We start from the raw sequence: 19,489 nt of genomic DNA, 5'->3' as shown, positions 1-19,489 counted from the left end.
GCACAATGTTCATCTCAAACCAATATGATAACAAGCACTCTCATCCCAGAAAGATACATTCCAGATGATCGTCACCTCACAACATTGTTGAATAGTACACATTCACCACTTAAATCCAGGGTACTCTTATGAGAACAATTGGATAACCGGGTATCCTAGACATCATCAAGAAAATACAGACCAGGTGGTTGTTTAACTCGTACCGCACTTGAGCCAAAAAGACAGAATTGAACAAAACAAACATTCACATAATAATAATAATAAATAAACCAAAAACAAAAAGAAAACTTAAATCAAAACAATAAACAGTGATGACTAAGAATAATGAGCATCAAAAGCCACTTTAAATACAGCTCCTTACATTCTGAGTACCCAATATCAAATCCCGGGCAATGAAAACATCCACACCAGTTCTCATAGAATGGCAGAGAAAAATTAACATTAATGGTGCCGTTAAAGTCGGAGATGTCGCAGTGACGCTAGTCAGTAAGGCTACACAGCAGCGCAGCACATAGTAATTGTGGTCGCTCAACAGTCGTATATTCGTGAAATCAAGCCAAACAGCAGCACGTAGTAATTTCGTAGTCGCTCAGCAGTTTATGTTGAACCGGACTTCTGATTAAAGCGTCCAGTGAACGACAATGATGACGAAACAACCCACCATAACCTTAAGCCGGCATATGAAACACACCTGGATTAAAACAAAGAGAAAACTCACCAAGCGGACTTGAGTCGGACTGAGGCATTAAATATAAAAGGTTGAAAACATACCTGAACAGCCCGTCATTAAAGAACCACGAAACTCATCCGCTTTTCTGGAAGTTCACACAACAGCGAGCGCCGCCAAGTGTACGCCGATTAGTTCCCCTGTCCACTACAACAAAGAAGTCCATATCACCCGGTGCCACAGGAATCATTTGCAACAGAGTCGCTAACCGGCAGCTCTTACCTCTCCAGCTCTGGCACACCGCACCGGAACAACAACAATGACATGACGTCACGTGTAATGCCCTCACTGGTAACGTACACCAACCACATTTATAGTCCTCATAACTAGCACTAAATCACCATCCAGCCGAGCGTTAATAGGCGGGGCGAGTGCCTACTGCTACAGTCTACCCCCCAACTTCTCATCGTCGTCCCGACGGTGAAACAAATACCTGAAGTTCCTAAGCTCGGGTGACTTAATGCCACGGTCTAAACAAAGCCACAACAGAATGAGACCCTTGCACTGGAGAATTAGCCGCTCCAGGGTCTACCCTTCCAACTGCTCGTGGAAGGTGGTGCATATTGGAATGTTCTCCAGCCCCCCGACGTCTTGATCGACGTGAACCCACAGTCAAATCGGATGACCTCGGGGATATAGCCGGTAGCACAGATAGTCGACTCGTATCTCGGCCATCACTATCTTCCTCCAGCGGCATACTGGAGGTGTTGTCGGGTGGGGTAGCAGCAGTCACCACTCCCAACACTGGGGTACCCGCGGTAGTCCTTCCACGGGCCACTGAGGGAGCTCCAGGCACCAAATAACCCAAATCGACATCCTCTAACTCTTCCTCCGCCACTAATTGAACTGGCGACTATCACAATGTCGAGTACTTCCTCAGACACCTCATCACAGATTTGGGGCTTCAACAATGACCGATGGACGTGACGGATCTTACTCTGATCCTCCACAGGAGCTACTGTATACACAGCGCCCCCAGCTTCTCGGGGTGCCCTTATGACTTGATAGATAGTCGAACTCCATAAATCCTGAATCTTATGACGACCCCGTACTGAATGATCACGAAGGTACACCCGTCGCCCCTCCTGCAACGGTAACTCCCTTACCCGCTGATCATATGTCACTTTACGCCGAGTGGCCGCAACCTTCAGACGTTCACGAGTACTCTCAAAGGCCACCTGTAACCGAGCCTGATGCTCCTCGACCCAATGATGCACCCCACCCGCAGCTGGCTCATGCACCCGCCCCAGCAAGAAATCTACCGGCAGCCTTGGCTCCTGTCCAAACATTAAAAAATAAGGACTCTCACCAGTAGCTTGATGAGGGGTTGTATTATAGCAAAACAGTACCTGTGATAAACAGGACGCCCAGTCTCTCTTCCTCCCAGTATGCAAAGTTCGTAGCAGATTGTGTAAAGTACAATTAAATCGTTCACACTGGCCATTACCTGCCGGGTGGTATGGAGTGCTGCGAGACTTGGTCACTTGATAAAGACTGCACAACTGTTGGATCAAGACGGCTTCAAAGTTGCGGCCCTGGTCGGAATGAATCCGCCCAGGAACCCCAAACTTGAAGAACCACTCTTCCACCAGGACCCGGGCAACAGTCTCTGCCCTCTGGTCGGAAGTCGGAATAGCCACCGTGAACTTACTAAATACATCCGTTAATACCAATACGTTCTCCTGCCCTGAAAGTGACGGCTCTAAAACCGTGAAGTCCATAGCCACGATTTCATTGGGCCTGGACCCCAAAAGGTGCCCCATGAAACTTCGAGCAATAGGGGGAGCCGCCTTGGCCAACTGACACCGCTCACATCCCTGAACCCAGTGAGCAACATCAGCGGCCATGACCGGCCAGTAGCATCGCTGTCGCACCAATTCCAGAGTGCGTTCAATGCCCTGGTGCCCATGCTGTTGATGGAGCTGTGTCAGTACCTCTGATCTCAAAACTCTTGGCAACGCTAGCTGTAGTACCTCCTCTCCGCCATCCGGACGGAACACTCTTCGATACAACAGACCCCTTTCCTCCACCAACCGGTCCCATTGCTGGAGAAAAGTCAACGCAGACTTAGACAAACGTCGCCGCTCCATAGGCCCCGGACGTCGTTGCTGTCTCCACAGACTCCACACCTGCTCGATGTCGGGGTCAGCCTCCTGCAGTGCACTTATATCTGCACCGGAACGACTAGGCAATGCCTGAACAGCACCTGACTGGATCATCCCTATAGGTTCCGACTGTGCAGCTCGCCTCAACAGCTCCGGTACTACCAAACCTGGAGACCCACTATTTCCTTCCTCCCGGGCAGCGGCGTTCTGGCGAGACAATGCATCCGCGTTCTGATTGGTTCGGCCAGATCGATATTGGACCTCAAAATCGAATACCGCTAATTCTGCTGCCCATCGCTGCTCAGTAGCACCAAGCTTAGCAGTGGCCAAGTGGCTCAACGGGTTATTATCGGTTCGTACGACACATTTATTACCTAGAAGGTACTCGCGAAACTTCTCAGTCATAGCCCATTTAAGGGCCAAGAATTCTAATCGCATTGAGCTATACATGGCTGTATTACGCTCCGCAGGCCTAAGAGTACGGCTCGCATAGGCAACTGGGCGAACTTTGCCATCGATTTCTTGTGAGAGTATCGCGCCCAATCCCACATAGCTGGCATCTACCTCCACGATAAATGGTCTTGCAAAATCAGCATAAGCCAGAACGGGTGCCGTCGTAAGCCGGTGCTTAAGGGTCCCGAACGCCTCCTCACACTTCGTAGACCAAACCTCGATAATCCCTTGCTTACTTTTCTTACCTGACTTCCCTCCAGTCGCCTCGGCTACCAATTTGTGCAATGGTGCAGCTAGCTTCGCGAACCCTTCCACGAAGCGCCTATAATAGCTCACGAAGCCCAAAAAGGTCCGTAGCTCTGACACAGTGGACGGACGAGGCCATTGAGCTACAGCCTCAATCTTACCCGGATCCGTCGCTATCCCCTGAGCAGAAATGACATGCCCCAGATATTTAACTTCTTCCCGAAAGAACGCACACTTGTCCAATTTGGCCTTCAAATTCTCAGCCCGTAGGCGACTCAGCACTACTCTCAACCGCTGCAGATGTTGCTGCACTGATGAAGAAAATACAATTATATCATTAAGGTACAATAAAACGGTTTGATGTCTTTGATCCCCAAAAAGTCGCTCAATCAATCGCTGAAACGTACTCTGAGCGTTACAAAGGCCAAATGGCATGCGATTCCACTCAAAAAGCCCGAATGGGGTACAAAAAGCGGTCTTTGGTCGGTCGGATTCAGAGACAGGGACCTGATTGTACCCGCTGGCTAAGTCCAATGTGGAAAACCAGCTAGCCCCTGTCAATGAATCCAACGTTTCTTCGATCCTTGGTAATGGAAAAGCGTCCTTACGTGTCTTAGAGTTAAGTTGTCGGTAATCGACACACATGCGGAGTCTGCCATCCTTCTTCTTAACTAACACGATAGGTGACGCGTAAGGACTACAACTTTCTCTGATAATTTGGGAGTGCAGCAACTGGATAATATGGGTTTTTACCAACTCATACTCCGAAGGTGGAATTCGCCTATAGCGCTGTCGGACGGGAACGTCATCAGTTAGTGGGATCTCATGGGACAACAATCTAGTACAACCCAGATCTCCCTCATGCATTGAAAACACACTCTGATATTCTAGAAGTAGGGCCTTAACCTGTGACTGTTCCTCAACCAATAACCCCCCCAAATCAACCGATTCAATTTGGTCGAGTACGGGAGTACCTGAAACACCACCAGCAGCAACCTGTGCGACCACGGATGGAACCTCAGCCACTCCAACAGGCAAGTCTGTCAGATATACTTCTCTCAACTCACCTATGACTGTGGTGGGGTAGAGCACCACATCCGCAGTGCCTACATTGACCAAAGGCACATAAACCGTACCTCTGACCACCGGTACGAGTGCGGGAGAGGCTAATAGGCCCGCAGGAAGACCAGTCTCTGGGGGCTCGAACAACACAGTGCTACCCATATACAACGCCGAACATGTTGCTGCCACTAACTTCATGGTGCCCCCTGGAACGCGACACACCTTGCGCCCCCGTACCCTTACGTCACCCCCCCGGTTAGAAACTCGAATTGCCCTTTGGCAGTCCTGAAATGCCTGTACAATACTAGGGTCACGTGTCACAACCGGTAATTCAAACAAGGCGGATCCATGTTGCCCGAAAAGCTCCCTATAACAGCGACTGAGTACATTCATCCCCAAAATACCAGGAACATCAGCACTCCAGCCACTAGTAGGATTCCGGACCACCAGCACCCCACAATTAGAGAGTACCTTACCGCAAAACTCAATGTCTAATTCCATATAACCGATATATGGAATTTCAAGCCCATTAGCCGCTCGGAGCTGCAGCCAACGACACGATTGCAAGTGATCCTGGCCCCGTGGTTCAAACTGTTGCTGAAAGCAACGCTCGGTAATTGTCGACACCATGGAGCCAGTATCAATTAAACAGGGCACCGGGACTCCCCCAATCTTAACAACGGAATGTGGACATGCGGAAACCAAACGGGATACCGACTCGTTACCACCTGGAAATTGAGAGCCAAACGCACCCCCAACCGAGCTGTGGCTCTGCAGCCCGGTGGGTACTAGTTTCCCGAAGGTGGTAGTACATGCGACGGCCTCGACTCGGAAGCCGAAGGGACAGCAGAAGACCTCTGTGGAGGGCAAGGGGGACGCCATTTCCCATTGCACTCCCTAGCAAAATGGCCCGGTTGCTGACAACGCCTGCAAATCAACCGATCTGAACGAGGGTATTGACGGTGAACACGGGGTGATTGATTATGGGCAAGGGCTTGCGTGAGCCGATTTATCTGCTGTTGTTGATGCTGCAACAATTCCCGTAACTCCCTCAGCTCAGCCGATTGGTTCCCATAACTCGGACCTGAACTAGCCCCCCCCTTGTACCCCATACTGAATTCCACCCAATGAGGGAACTGAATGACTTCGACCCCGCGCACCGCCTGGCATTCCCTCTCGTTCCCATCGAATTGCCTCCCCCCGAACCTCCAACAATGTCATGGTGGGCTGTCGTCGAATAAGCTGCTTGAGCTCCCTGCGAAGAGCATTATCAGACACATACTCGATAAATTGATCCCGTACAACAACGTCAGCATTTGTAATAGCGTGTGGCGCCCGATCTTTCACTTTCTCTAGTAGGCTCATCAGGACTAGGGAAAATTCTAACAGAGTCTCACCCGCCTGCTGCCTCTGAGAAAAAAAAAGCTTCCTGTAAAGCAACGTACGACTCAGAACATCCGTACACCTCACGCAACGCTGAAATTACTTTAAGAGGATCATTTTTCTCAATTTCTGGCCGATACTTTATCTCTTCACGCGCTTCACCTTCAAGATGGTCGAACAGAAAGAAAGCCTGATCTGCAAGAGAAAGATTACGTACGCGCATACATGCTTGAGCTTCTTCTACCCACTCATTAATACGGACGACACCGGTACCACTAAATTTAGGACAGCGTCTGTCTCGTGGTATAAACACCAATCTCTCCGTCACTGCAGCACCAACCCCGACTGACTGTGGTACAACTGGTGGTACCATGCTAGAAGAGGCTGCCCCAGGATCAGGCGACCCAACTGGTTGCCGCTCCCGCAACAGTCTCTCATTATCGGCCTTCAATTGGGCTATTAAATCCCTCATTACTTGTAACTCATCCTCCATAATTTAACAGAGGATTTACTTACCATGAGGGCCCAAAAAAAAAATACTCACGAACCAGTCACCACTGTTCTAAAAAAAAAGAAAGAGAGAAAAAAAAAAAAAAAAAACTTTGCACCCTTGTCTCATCCTTTGACCACACAACCAAACCCTGCCGACTACGCCAGATTGTGGCGTTCGGGCTCAGAAACAGGGACACCAAATAAATAAACCAACTACGCCACCCTGGGGGCTTATTACCAGGGAATCGCCCTAAACTAATTAGGAGCACACAAGGCTCACAGGCTCGTATTGGTTGGAGTCAGGCATGAGACATGGGTGAAGAATACAAACAATAAAATCACTTTATTGATTAAAATGATACAAACAAAGAAAGTCATCAGAAAAAGGATGTTCAAAATTGGACACTCCTGGCAACGGAAATTGGGAACGGCAGCCGTATTACTCCACCTAAGGGGCCTCCCTATTCTCCTAAAAGAAAAGAAACAAAGAAAACCACAAACACACGTGCACTCACACTGCACTCCGTCAAACACCTCCGAGTGGCACAGCAATCACTCCAAAATACCACCACCAAGATGAGGGGGGCTGCTGCCCTTAGTTTCCTTGCCGCCCAGGCCTACAATAAAGAACACACATCAGACTCATATACCACAAGATGAAAAAAACAAAAAGGAGAAAACAAGAAATACACAAAAACAATTATTTGACCCAAATGCACAATGTTCATCTCAAACCAATATGATAACAAGCACTCTCATCCCAGAAAGATACATTCCAGATGATCGTCACCTCACAACATTGTTGAATAGTACACATTCACCACTTAAATCCAGGGTACTCTTATGAGAACAATTGGATAACCGGGTATCCTAGACAGCATCAAGAAAATACAGACCAGGTGGTTGTTTAACTCGTACCGCACTTGAGCCAAAAAGACAGAATTGAACAAAACAAACATTCACATAATAATAATAATAATAATAAATAAACCAAAAACAAAAAGAAAACTTAAATCAAAACAATAAACAGTGATGACTAAGAATAATGAGCATCAAAAGCCACTTTAAATACAGCTCCTTACATTCTGAGTACCCAATATCAAATCCCGGGCAATGAAAACATCCACACCAGTTCTCATAGAATGGCAGAGAAAAATTAACATTAATGGTGCCGTTAAAGTCGGAGATGTCGCAGTGACGCTAGTCAGTAAGGCTACACAGCAGCGCAGCACGTAGTAATTGTGGTCACTCAACAGTCGTATATTCGTGAAATCAAGCCAAACAGCAGCACGTAGTAATTTCGTAGTCGCTCAGCAGTTTATGTTGAACCGGACTTCTGATTAAAGCGTCCAGTGAATGACAATGATGACGAAACAACCCACCATAACCTTAAGCCGGCATATGAAACACACCTGGATTAAAACAGAGAAAACTCACCAAGCGGACTTGAGTCGGACTGAGGCATTAAATATAAAAGGTTAAAAACATACCTGAACAGCCCGTCATTAAAGAACCACGAAACTCATCCGCTTTTCCGGAAGTTCACACAACAGCGAGCGCCGCCAAGTGTACGCCGATTAGTTCCCCCGTCCACTACAACAAAGAAGTCCATATCACCCGGTGCCACAGGAATCATTTGCAACAGAGTCGCTAACCGGCAGCTCTTACCTCTCCAGCCCTGGCACACCGCGCCGGAACAACAACAATGACATGACGTCACGTGTAATGCCCTCACAGGTAACGTACACCAACCACATTTATAGTCCTCATAACTAGCACTAAATCACCATCCAGCCGAGCGTTAATAGGCGGGGCGAGTGCCTACTGCTACATTGACAATACGTCACGACTTTACTTTTTTAAGAATTGAGGTACATCAGACCAAAGAATCTTGTTTCTCAAAGCCAGGGGGTCCTTTAGGTGTTTTTTTTTTTTTTGCAAATTCCAAGTGTGGTTCATGTGTTTTCATTGAGGAGAGGATTTAGTTTGGCCGTACCACCATAAACCCCAGATCAGTGGAGAATTGCATTGAGGTTTGTCCTTCTGTAGGTTTCTCCCATCTGCATATATGATCATGGAGCTCAACTAGAGTGACCATCAGGTCACCAGTCTAGACAAGGATCTTCTGTATCAATTGCTCAGTTTAGCCAAGAGGCCTGCTCTAGGAAGAGTCCTTTCAAACTTCCATTAAGGGCAACAGAGACTACATGCTTCTGTGGACCTTCAATTCTGCAGAATCTTTTCTGTATCCTTCCCCAGATCTGTGCCTTGATACAATCTTGTCTTGATCTACAGACAATTCCTTGGACTTCGTGACTTGGTTTGTGTTCTGACATAAAATGTTAACTACGGGACCTTATATAGACGTGTGCCTTTCCAAATCATGTCCAATCAACTGAATTTACCACAGGTGGACTCCAATCAAGTTGTAGAAACATCTCAAGGACGATCAGAGGAACAGAATGCACCTGAGATCAATTTATTCATTGTCATATATTGAGCGTCAAGCAATATCACACTCATAGATGTGAGATATGGCCGTATATCGGCACAGCTGTGATTCGGCTGTAGGTACTGTAATCACAGCGTGCTGATATACAGCCATATCTCACATCAATGAGTGTGATATTACATTTACACAACAGTTCGACTGCACAAGTATGTAAATACATAAATAACAATGGAGAGTCTTTGAAAGCCCTCTTTTGGGCAGAACTACTTTCTTCCTAAATTTCAAAACATTACTTTAGAACAAGTAATGAAGGATTGTTGTGTTGCTTCATTAAAAGCTTATTGAATTACTGTAATAAAAGCAAAGTACTATGTATAGTAGAGTATTATATGAGAGAGATCAACTCAGAGAGTGTGATTACCTACATCTGATCCAGCATTCATTCTTCAGATCAATCTCATAATCTCAATAAAACATCTGTTAAGGGTGACTTCTGATGAATACACACTCAGTGCATTCGTTGGCTGCGTATAATAACTTCCTTGTTGAAATAAAATAACCTCCTTGTTCATAAGTGTGCTTTAGTATTTTTCAATTTAAAAGTCTTTACTGCTGACAAAACAGTCTCTTGTTGCCTAACTAAAATAATTTACAAACGCATTTTCTTCTTTTATTTGGATCCACAAGATAAGGAACAAAAAACGGAATCCAAATACTTTGGGAATTCAGTTTGCAAGATGACAGGTACACATGGCTAACAAGTCCTTAAATTTATGACAATCAAACATCTTTTCCATATTTGCATACTCCCAATAATGGCTGAAACTGAACAAAATTTTGCAAGTTTTTTTGCTTTCTTTTTTTGCAATCCACCCAACTGCAGTCCTTTAATCCCATTCTTGTGCACATGACCTAAACTTCCAAATACTAGGATAATTAAATTACACTGGTTGTCAATTTGATGGATGGCTTCAACCAATGGCTGATATTTCAACAATTTGGAAAGATAGCAGGTATCCAAATACAAGTCAAAACAACAGCCAACTTCAATAACAAATACAGTGTTCAAAGCCTCGTTTACAATCAAAATGTCAGGAGTATTTGGAATGTTTTTAAAATAGTCTCTGTCAAATGTGTTGTGATAGAACCATTTCAATTCAACATAAGTATGTTGGTAAATCTTACTGTCTTTATGTATTGTTTTCAAATCCTGTACAAACAAATCAACCAGGTGATCGTGTCTGGACACATACAGTCCTTTATAACAAAAACATCCATTTAAGATGTGAGCAACGGTTTCATTTTCCTGTTGATTTTGATGTAACACACAGTAGGAGTAGTATTTTGACGGAGCCGTAGCAGGGCAGGACGGGACCAGAGCGCACCTGGGCGGAGCAGGAGACCCCCAGAGCCAGACAGCTGACCACCACCGCAGAGCAGACAGAACCAGAGCCCACCAGTGTGGAGTAGACAGGGCAGAGGATCTCCACGGTAGAGCAGACTGCTCAGGAAGCCATGGCAGGATCAGGGATCTGGGGGAAACAGAGACAGACACCACAGGGAGAACAGAAACTGACAACACAGAGAGAGTCCCCATGGTCCCAGGGGCTGTGACCGGGCAGGTAGAGAGTTCATGGACGGTCTCTATGGCTGTGGCAGGGCAGGAGGAGAATATGCAGACGGCCTACTTAGCCGTGACTGGGCAGGACGAGGATTCACGGACGGCCTCTTTGGCCGTGACAGGACAGGGCGTGAGTTCACAGACGGCCTTTTTGGGGCGCTCTGGAGGAGCGGGCACTTGAGGGCCAGGAACGGCACTCTTGGCCATGACTGGAGAACTGGATTCGGGATCGGCACTCCTGGCCGTTGCTTGAGGACTGGATTCTCGGGATACGGGATCGGTACTCCTGGCCGTGACTTGAGAACTGGATTCTCGGGATATGGGTGTAGGTGCCACCACTTCGGGAGGTTCTGCAGCGGAAGCCGCCACCTCTGGAGGCACTGGAGCAGACTCGTGAACAGGAGAGACCTCAGGAACAGACTCGTGGACAGGAGAGGCCTCAGGAGCACAGTGTGCAGCCCACACACTCAAAATGGTGACCGCCATAACGGGAAGCACTGAGGTCAGGGGAACAGTCTCTGTAACAGCCAGGGTTGAGGCCCTGGGAATGCCAGCTACTCGCACCGACATCAGTGGTGGGTCCATCACACTGGATATCAGAACTCGAAGGACTGACCTTGAATCTGTGGTAACAGCCTCTGGCAGATCGGCGGAGGCGTGAAGAGACTCTGGCTGAGGCGTGAAGAGACTCTGGCTGGAGCACGGAGACGGGGTCTGACTCTGGCTGGAGCACGGAGACGGGGTCTGACTCTGGCTGGAGCACGGAGACGGGGTCTGACTCTGGCTGGAGCACGGAGACGGGGTCTGACTCTGGCTGGAGCACGGAGACGGGGTCTGACTCTGGCTGGAGCACGGAGACGGGGTCTGACTCTGGCTGGAGCACGGAGACGGGGTCTGACTCTGGCTGGAGCACGGAGACGGGGTCTGACTCTGGCTGGTTAAAGCCATCGCAAAAAAAATCTATTAGCATACAATCCGGTAAATCTGAGCCATTAGCCAAAGCCAAATATTCAATGATGTAACGCTCTAGTGATCGTGTACCCTGCTTGAGGGCCAATAATAAGATCGCTGCATCCATACCTGACCGATGTTCTTTGGGAAAGCCGCTGGATCCTTGTTGGGCCGAGTATTCTGTTACGGGGCTGACGAGACGTGAGACGTGCGGATCCATTTGCAAAGCTTTATTGTAAAACATGGTCATACAGGCAGGGTTGGGAGACAGCAAACAGGTATGGCAGAGGCAAGACAGAGCAATCCGTGGAGCAAGCATGGGTCGACGATCGGCGAACAGTATCCAAACAGGGCAAGGCAGAGAGAATAATCCGGGAACACAGGCAGGAATCAAAACACAGGAAATCTAACTCGGGAAACAGAGAACGCTTTGTAAAGAGACTAGGCTAACAATACTCGGCGGTGAGCAAGAGCAAGTCCCAGGCTTAAATAGTGAGTGGTGGTGATTGTGAAATGATGATCAGGTGTGGGCGAGATAGTGAACAGCTGTGCATGTCGTCAGTGCAATGGATTGTGGGAAATGGAGTCCAATGTGTGTGAGTGAAAATAGTCACTGTGGTGAACGGGTGACCTCTAGTGGTGGTTAACCGGGAGAGCATGGACCAGATTCGTGACAAATAGAATGAGATATAACACTAGTAATAAAGATAATAGACAATAATAATAATAAAATATCTGTATGGTAATAAAAATATATATATAGATAAAATTGAATTATGAATGTGCAAATGTTTCGAGAAGTTATGTATAAAATATAGAGAAAATTGAAAGAATTATAAATGTGCTATTTTACAGAAGAAACGTTTTGAGAAGTTATGTACAGATGTACAGTCCTGAGATGTTATGTATTGTTCAGGTGAAACAGCCTGAGGGAAAAACCTGTTCTTATGACAATCAGTGATGATTTATGTGCTGGATTGCAAGAACAGAAACAATGTCTTTTTATTGAAGGCCAAATTTCACAGGCTAATTCATGTGCATCCATACTCTTGTTTTCATCTTTTTAAGATGACAGAAGTGACACAACAATAAATAGTAATGTGTGATAGTTTCTCATGCGCACATGAAAGTCTGTGTATTTTTTATTTTTTGCAAAAGTCCCTTTAGGGACTCCGTAATTATTATACATACAGAGACATCAGAACAAACATTTCTGCATTCATGTTGGCTTTAGTGCTCTCTTTAATCTAAATATTTTTTGTGCCATGACAGCCAGTTGTTCCAAGAAGGCATGTGCATTAGTGAACATAAAAACAGACAAAAAAACATTCTCATGCAAATACTTTTTTTTTTTTTTTTATGAGAAGCTACTGGGCAAAATTCTCAGAATGCACCTGGTGTCTCAGTTTGAGATTATAAATAATTTCTTTGTCAGAGGAATGTGTATCAGAATGCATTTTTAAAAGCCGTGGGCTATGTGCAAAAGATGTGCTCTCATAATTTGTCTGCATCATTCAGGTGTATTATTATTTTTCAGCAGCTTACACCAGTAACCCCTCACTGTAGAACAAAGATCCAGGGGGCAGGGTTGGATCCACATCTAGGGGTGGGGATAGGTGGGTTTAGGGATCAGGGGGTGGAGACGGGTAGATTTAGGTATATGTAAGGTGGGAGGAGTTGGATCTAGATCCAACCATGCCCCCTGGATCTTGTGTTCTACAGTGAATACCATCTCGCTTACGCCATGAGCACCACTCTGATGCCTTTTGAGTGTCCTTTCCTGTCATTCTGTTCACTGTGCGCCATTGAATCTTTGATTACCCCATAAAGGATTTTTAACTTCACACTTTTCTATGTGTATTTCTTTACACAGTTCTATGGGCAGATGAACAAGAACAAATGTTGAGGCGTGTTGTTGTTACAACAGATGCCTCCAACATGGGCTGGAGTGCTCTCTGCAATGGCCAAGCAGCTTTGTGCTCCTGGACTGGACCTCGACTGCAGTGGCATATCATTTGCCTCAAGTTCCTTGCAGTACTGCTTGGTTTTTGCCGTTTCTGTCTACTGCTACAAGACAAGCATGTGCTCGTCCGCACAGACAACACTTTGACGGTTGCATACATCAACCATCAAGAGCGGTATGCTCTCGTTGCATGTTGCAATTCCTCCTTTGGAGTCAAACGCAGCTCAATTCGCTGCAGTAACATTCACGTTCCATGTGAGCTCAAACATGCAACCAATGCACTCTCACAACAGCTTACCCTTGTCAGAATGGAGACTCCATCCCTAGGCGGCAAGGACCTTCTTTCTCAGGGGTAAGGCACCATCTGGTACCCACGTCCCGATCGATGGAACCTGCATGTCTGGTGTGATAGACACTATCACCTAGGCTAGAGCTCCTTCTACTAGGCAGGTCTATGCCCTGAAGTTGAGTCTGTTTATTGATTGGTGTTGTTCTCGTCAAGAGGACCCCCTTGCCCAGTCAATGTTGGGCTTTCCTTCCTGAATGAAAAGTTGACATACACTTCGAAAGCAGCCACTGCAGCATATCACGATGCAGTGGATAGAAGATCCTTGGGGAAGCACAACCTGATCATCAGGTTTCTGATAGGTGCAAGGAGATTGAATCCCCACAGATCGCACCTTATGCCCTCTTGGGATCTCTCTGTGGTCCTTGCAGGATTACGGAGAGCCCCCTTTGAGCATATATCTATCTATCTATCTATCTATCTATCTATCTATCTATCTATCTATCTATCTATCTATCTATCTATCTATCTATCTATCTATCTATCTATCTATCTATCTATCTATCTATCTTTCTAGTCAAATGATTAATCACACCCAACATTTTTGTTTGCATAATATATATGTGTTTTGTGTATATTTATGTATACCTAAATACACTCACATACATATATTTTGAAAATATTTACATGTATTTGCATGTCTATATTTATATTAATATAATTTAAATGATAAATAAATATATTTATTAACATAACCTTTTTTTCTGAAATATATACATGCATGTGTGTGTACAGTATTTATATATACATAATAAATATACACAGCACACATACATATATTATGTAAACAAAAACTTTTATTTTGTATGTGATTAATCGCAATTAATTCTTTGACAGCATTACTATCTATCTGTCTGTCTGTCTGTCTTTCTACCTGACTGTATAAACATGATTTTTTTTATTTTTCTTCTGAAGGCTGGTGGTTTGAGGCCTGTGGAGCATCAAACTTCAACGGCATGTACTACACCTCTTGACAAAATTAAGGCAAACTTGATGCCATCAAGTATACTTTAAAGGCCCAAACTAGTTTTTACGTGCCACCACCATGATGATCTGGCCCTAGTCTTAGTTTAGCCTTAGTTTTTCCACAATGAATGAACTTACGTGCTGTGAAACCAGTTAAAAATTTAAATGAAGTCTGTGTGGGAAATTAAATGTCAAACTGGCATAAGTCTTATTTGTTTTTTACCTTTTCCTCATTTTGTACATTGTGTTTCAGCTGATTTCCCAGAGTCACGTCACGTCACAGCTGATCGTCCAGAGTCTCGTCAAGTCAAAGCTGTCATCCCAGAGTCAAGACAAATCACAGGTGGTCTTCCAGAGTTTTCTCATGTCCTGTCTGTTGCACCCAGATATTTGAGGTCAGTTGTTCAGTATCCCAGACTGGCAGCCCGCATGGAAGATCCACCGCTGGTGTCAATAGCCTCAGCTGGTATCCCCAAACCAGCTCACTGTAACCCTCCTGTCCTTGAATTGATTCCCCTGTCTGCAGTGCTTCCCATAATGGGAGGCGCTTTATGGTGTATGGACTTCTATTCACTCACCACCAGAGGTCAACTATAACCACTATGACTCTTTTCATGAACTGCTACATCTCTTCCTGGAAAGCATTTCCCAGAACTCATTGTACTATATTGATTACGAACTCACCTGCAGTCAATCACACACATACTATAAAGATCAGTCTTAAACCATCATTCAACGTTAAGCATTGTTTAGCGATTATCACTTTCCTAGTGATAGCTACTTTACGGAGTCAATCTAGTTTCTGCAGTCTTAGTTTCTGGTCTCAGACTAGTCTAGTCTAGTCTTGTTCTTTGCCCGATTTCCCGTGTTTAGATCCTAGCCTGTGTATCTCGTTTCTGTGTATTCTCTGCCTGCTCTGGATTTCGCTTGCCCGGGATTACACCTGTCATCCCTGTCGCATCCTGTTTGAATACTGTATGCATCTCACCTGGACTCTTTTTTGGATTTGCCCTTTGGATAACGTTCGCCATCGATTGACCCTCGCCTGTCTTTGAATTACTCTTTCGTCTTGCCTGTGCCATACTTTTTGTTGTTCACCATTGCCTGTTTTGACCATGTCTTTGAACAAAGCTTTGCATGTGTATCCGCACATCTCTCATCTCGCTCGCTCTGTAACAGTACTTGAAATTCAGTATATTTATAGTGCAATTGTACTCTTAACATGCTTACTTGAGGTGCATTAAAATGTATTGAATTGCATTTTAATATAATATTTAAAAGGTATACTAAAAGTACTTAATAAATATATGCTTAAGTTGCACTTTTCAGAAATAAGCTAAAACACAAGCATATTTTTTGTGACATTTAAAGGGGTCATCGGATGCAAAATTCACTTTACGAGTTGTTTGAACTTAAATGTATGTTGGAAGTGTGTGCACACATCCATCCTATAATGATACAAATCCAACCAGTGTTTTTTGTTTTTTAAATCCCTATTTTAAAATCCCCTTTCTCAAATCAGGCTGTTCTGTACAGGCCCCTCCCATGATAGTTGATTGACAAGGCCGTCTTACGTTAGACCCGCCCTGAGTGAGCTGAGAAAAAAAAAAAGAAAAAATAGACTACCTTTTTCCCAAAGAATCTTACTACCCTAAAAAAAAAAAGTGCTGAAATGAAGTGATGTACAATATTTACAATAACAGGTGAAAACAAAAAGACCAAAACAGATTTCACAATGTTTACAAAAAATCGGTATACAGAGATTCTCTTTCTTTTCTTATCAGTAGTCACAAATTCAACCAACGTGTATGGTACATACATAACATGATTCAGTCATTACTTGTAATAGGCTACTATTTATCTGTACTTTCCACAAGCATTTCATCATATTATTTGAAGAGCATCACAAATCATTATTATTCCAAAGATATGCTAAAAATCCCTATTTATTTACTTGTTTATCTACCTATATTCAAACAAACTCAAAGTATCACGTAATGGACAAAAAACAAACCTCACTGGCTTATGTGGAAGCTCAGGCGTGTTTGCGTAACAAGCATGACAAAATCTGATTGGTTCTTGTGCGCAACAACCAACCACGCCTGAGCTTCCTTTTACCAGTTTTGATGCGCGTGTGTGTGTCAATAGATGTGAATAAAATTGTCTAAATTCAAACTGTTAAAGGGTTAGTTCACCCAAAAATTTAAATTAACCCATGTCCTGCTCCATGTTTTACTCTCCCTCAAGGCATCCTAAGTGTATATGACTTTATTCTTTCTGACGAATCCAATCGGAGTTATATTAAAAACTGACCGTCACAGCAAGTGGCTGGTTTGCCCTTGACAGCCACCAGAGGGCACGCTTCTGCATCATTGTTTGTTTTGTTCAGTTCCCATCACCCCTTGCACAGATTATTGTTTCATTACCTCCAGCTGTTGTAAACACTGAAATCAGATCAGAGAGGCGAGCAAACAAGAGAGTGATACATTTTTTTAATTTCATTTCATTGAATCTCACAGGTTTAATTCTGGATGACATATTTCCAAATAACTATGACTACTGGGACTCATGCTGAGTGTCATGCTTGAATTCAGCACTTCTGTTGTAGAGATGTTGGGCCTCTTCTAACCTTATGTTTAATGTAACACAGAGTGCTGTATGGTGACGACAAATAAGAGAATAAAAACAGAAGCTCTTGTCAAGCTTGATGAGGATTTAGACTAAGTTTTGGAAGGTAAACTGAGAAGTCAAAGAAATTGTAATGCATATCTATGCTAATTATAAGCCACTGATTAATTATTTTTTCCTTTCACAGACCCTGTGATGAAGTCGTTTTCAAATACCACTGTGTCTGAATTGCAAGCCATCAGATGCAGAAAATGCCATATTCAAAGAAAGTGACCCTCCACTTGAGGATGAATATGGCGGCATTTCAAATTCTCTGTTTGTTAGGTTCAGCCATTTGCAGGGTTAAGTTTGTAAAACATTTACCTTATTCACTTCTGCACTGTTTTTGTTAGCTTCTTTGTGTATGTGCAGAAAATTGCATTATGCATTGTTATTCAAAGTTATGCAGTGTTAGAGTGATTCAAATGTTCATAGTGTACTTTCCAGTAATACATGTATAATGTTCTACTTTGATTTAATTAGTTCTGTTATAGCATTTCACTGATCTTTAATTTATTATTATTTTGGTCGAGTTTATATATGCTTCTGTGTAATGTACACAAGATTCATTGTTGTAAAGTACATTCAAGTTTTCTAGATTTGAAAGAGTGTGTCATGTTGATTCAATGATTTTTGTGCTTGTTAATAAATCATATTAGAGTGCTGAAAATAGTTTTATAACAAACTAATAGTGTACTGGTAATGCATTTCTAATGAACTGAAATGCTATTGAAAATGTTCTTGAAGCATATTAAAGAAGCTTAAAATATAATTTAACTTTACTTCAAGAAGTATAAAAGTATATTTTAAATAATTTAAAGAAGTACACTGAAATTACACTAAAGATGCTTGAAGTTGTTCCATTTTAACACAACTAAATATGTTAAAATATATTGCAATTAGCTTAAAGTTGATCTTAAGCATATCTTAAAGAGGACTTAACAAAGTTGTTTCAAAATTACACATTTATTATGCACTTTTGCATAGTTTAATAAAAATATAAGTGCATCGATATTAGAACAACTAAAGTGTATTTATTTTTTTAACTGGACTGTCAATGGTTTTATTGTTCAGTATATAATAAAATATCAATAAAGTGAGTTAACAAGAACTACCAATGAGAAACTGTATGTTCATTAACTATTGGTAACTAATGTACTGTACCTTATTGTAAATCATTACCAATAATTAAATAAAACTGAAAATGTACATATTCTCAAGATGTGATACAGGCCTGTGTGAGAGATTTTTGAGCAACACTTGAGACATGAAAAATCCAGAAGCTCAAGTTATACATAACAGAATACATACTTTAGCATGTTATCAAGTTGGAATGTTGTCTACGAGGAAATACACCAGGGTTCCTGTAATCCCTTGCAATTTCTAGATCTTAAAGGGCCATTTATTTTTTAGCATAGATAAAAATTATATTATGATGATGATGATCACTGTTTATACTTGTGTAATAGCTCTATTTTTATGTTTAAATCTCTTTTTATCTCATGAAAATACTTTGTCTCTCTTGTCATACAATACATACATACAGTACGTAGTGGTAAATGCTTAGCCATTTTTTTTTTTTTTTTTTAAGTTTAGCTTTATTTTTCAATGGTACTGCTACTTGTGTTACAAAATTCAAACCATCAAGCTAAGTGAGGTATTTCATGTCTTATGATCAATGTGATTTGTCAGGTTCAAATAAATAATCTAAAACATTTGTTCTTCATTAAAAGAAGAAAAAATAATATCCACCAATGCTAGATGATATATAGATTACAAGACAAATCATCCTTATCTGTATTTAGTAAATTCTAGTTAAAAAATGTTTAAAAACATAATATAGCTAATATTTAGCAGACCAACAGAACCCTGTAATTTTTTGACCAGGAACACCACATATTTAATGGAGCTCTGCACAGAGGGCCTGATCAACTTACTACAAATTCAGTAATAGTGTGATTCAGTGAAAGTTGCTTACATTGTTCTAAAGAAATATAGTGTTCTAATATAAAAACTAGTGTTATGTTATCCTGGATTTTCTTAGAATTTCATGTA

General features: G+C 43.2%; 1 protein-coding gene across 1 annotated transcript in view; it reads left to right on the top strand.

Moving 5' to 3' along the window:
* The window catches only part of LOC306878516 (angiopoietin-1-like), a gene marked incomplete at both ends in the record, with an annotated part of 30,824 nt that extends 16,049 nt beyond the window's left edge, over positions 1-14,775 (top strand). Inside the window, one exon of the mRNA XM_079430961.1 lies at positions 14,717-14,775. Within this exon, the coding sequence (XP_079287087.1) occupies positions 14,717-14,775 (59 nt within the window). The remainder of the gene's footprint in view (positions 1-14,716) is intronic.
* Between the last annotated feature and the right edge of the window lie 4,714 nt (positions 14,776-19,489).

Source organism: Barbus barbus (genome assembly GCF_936440315.1).
Source record: "Barbus barbus genome assembly, chromosome: 12".
Classification (NCBI taxonomy): Eukaryota; Metazoa; Chordata; class Actinopteri; order Cypriniformes; family Cyprinidae; genus Barbus; species Barbus barbus.
This window is presented reverse-complemented; position numbering and strand designations above follow the sequence as displayed.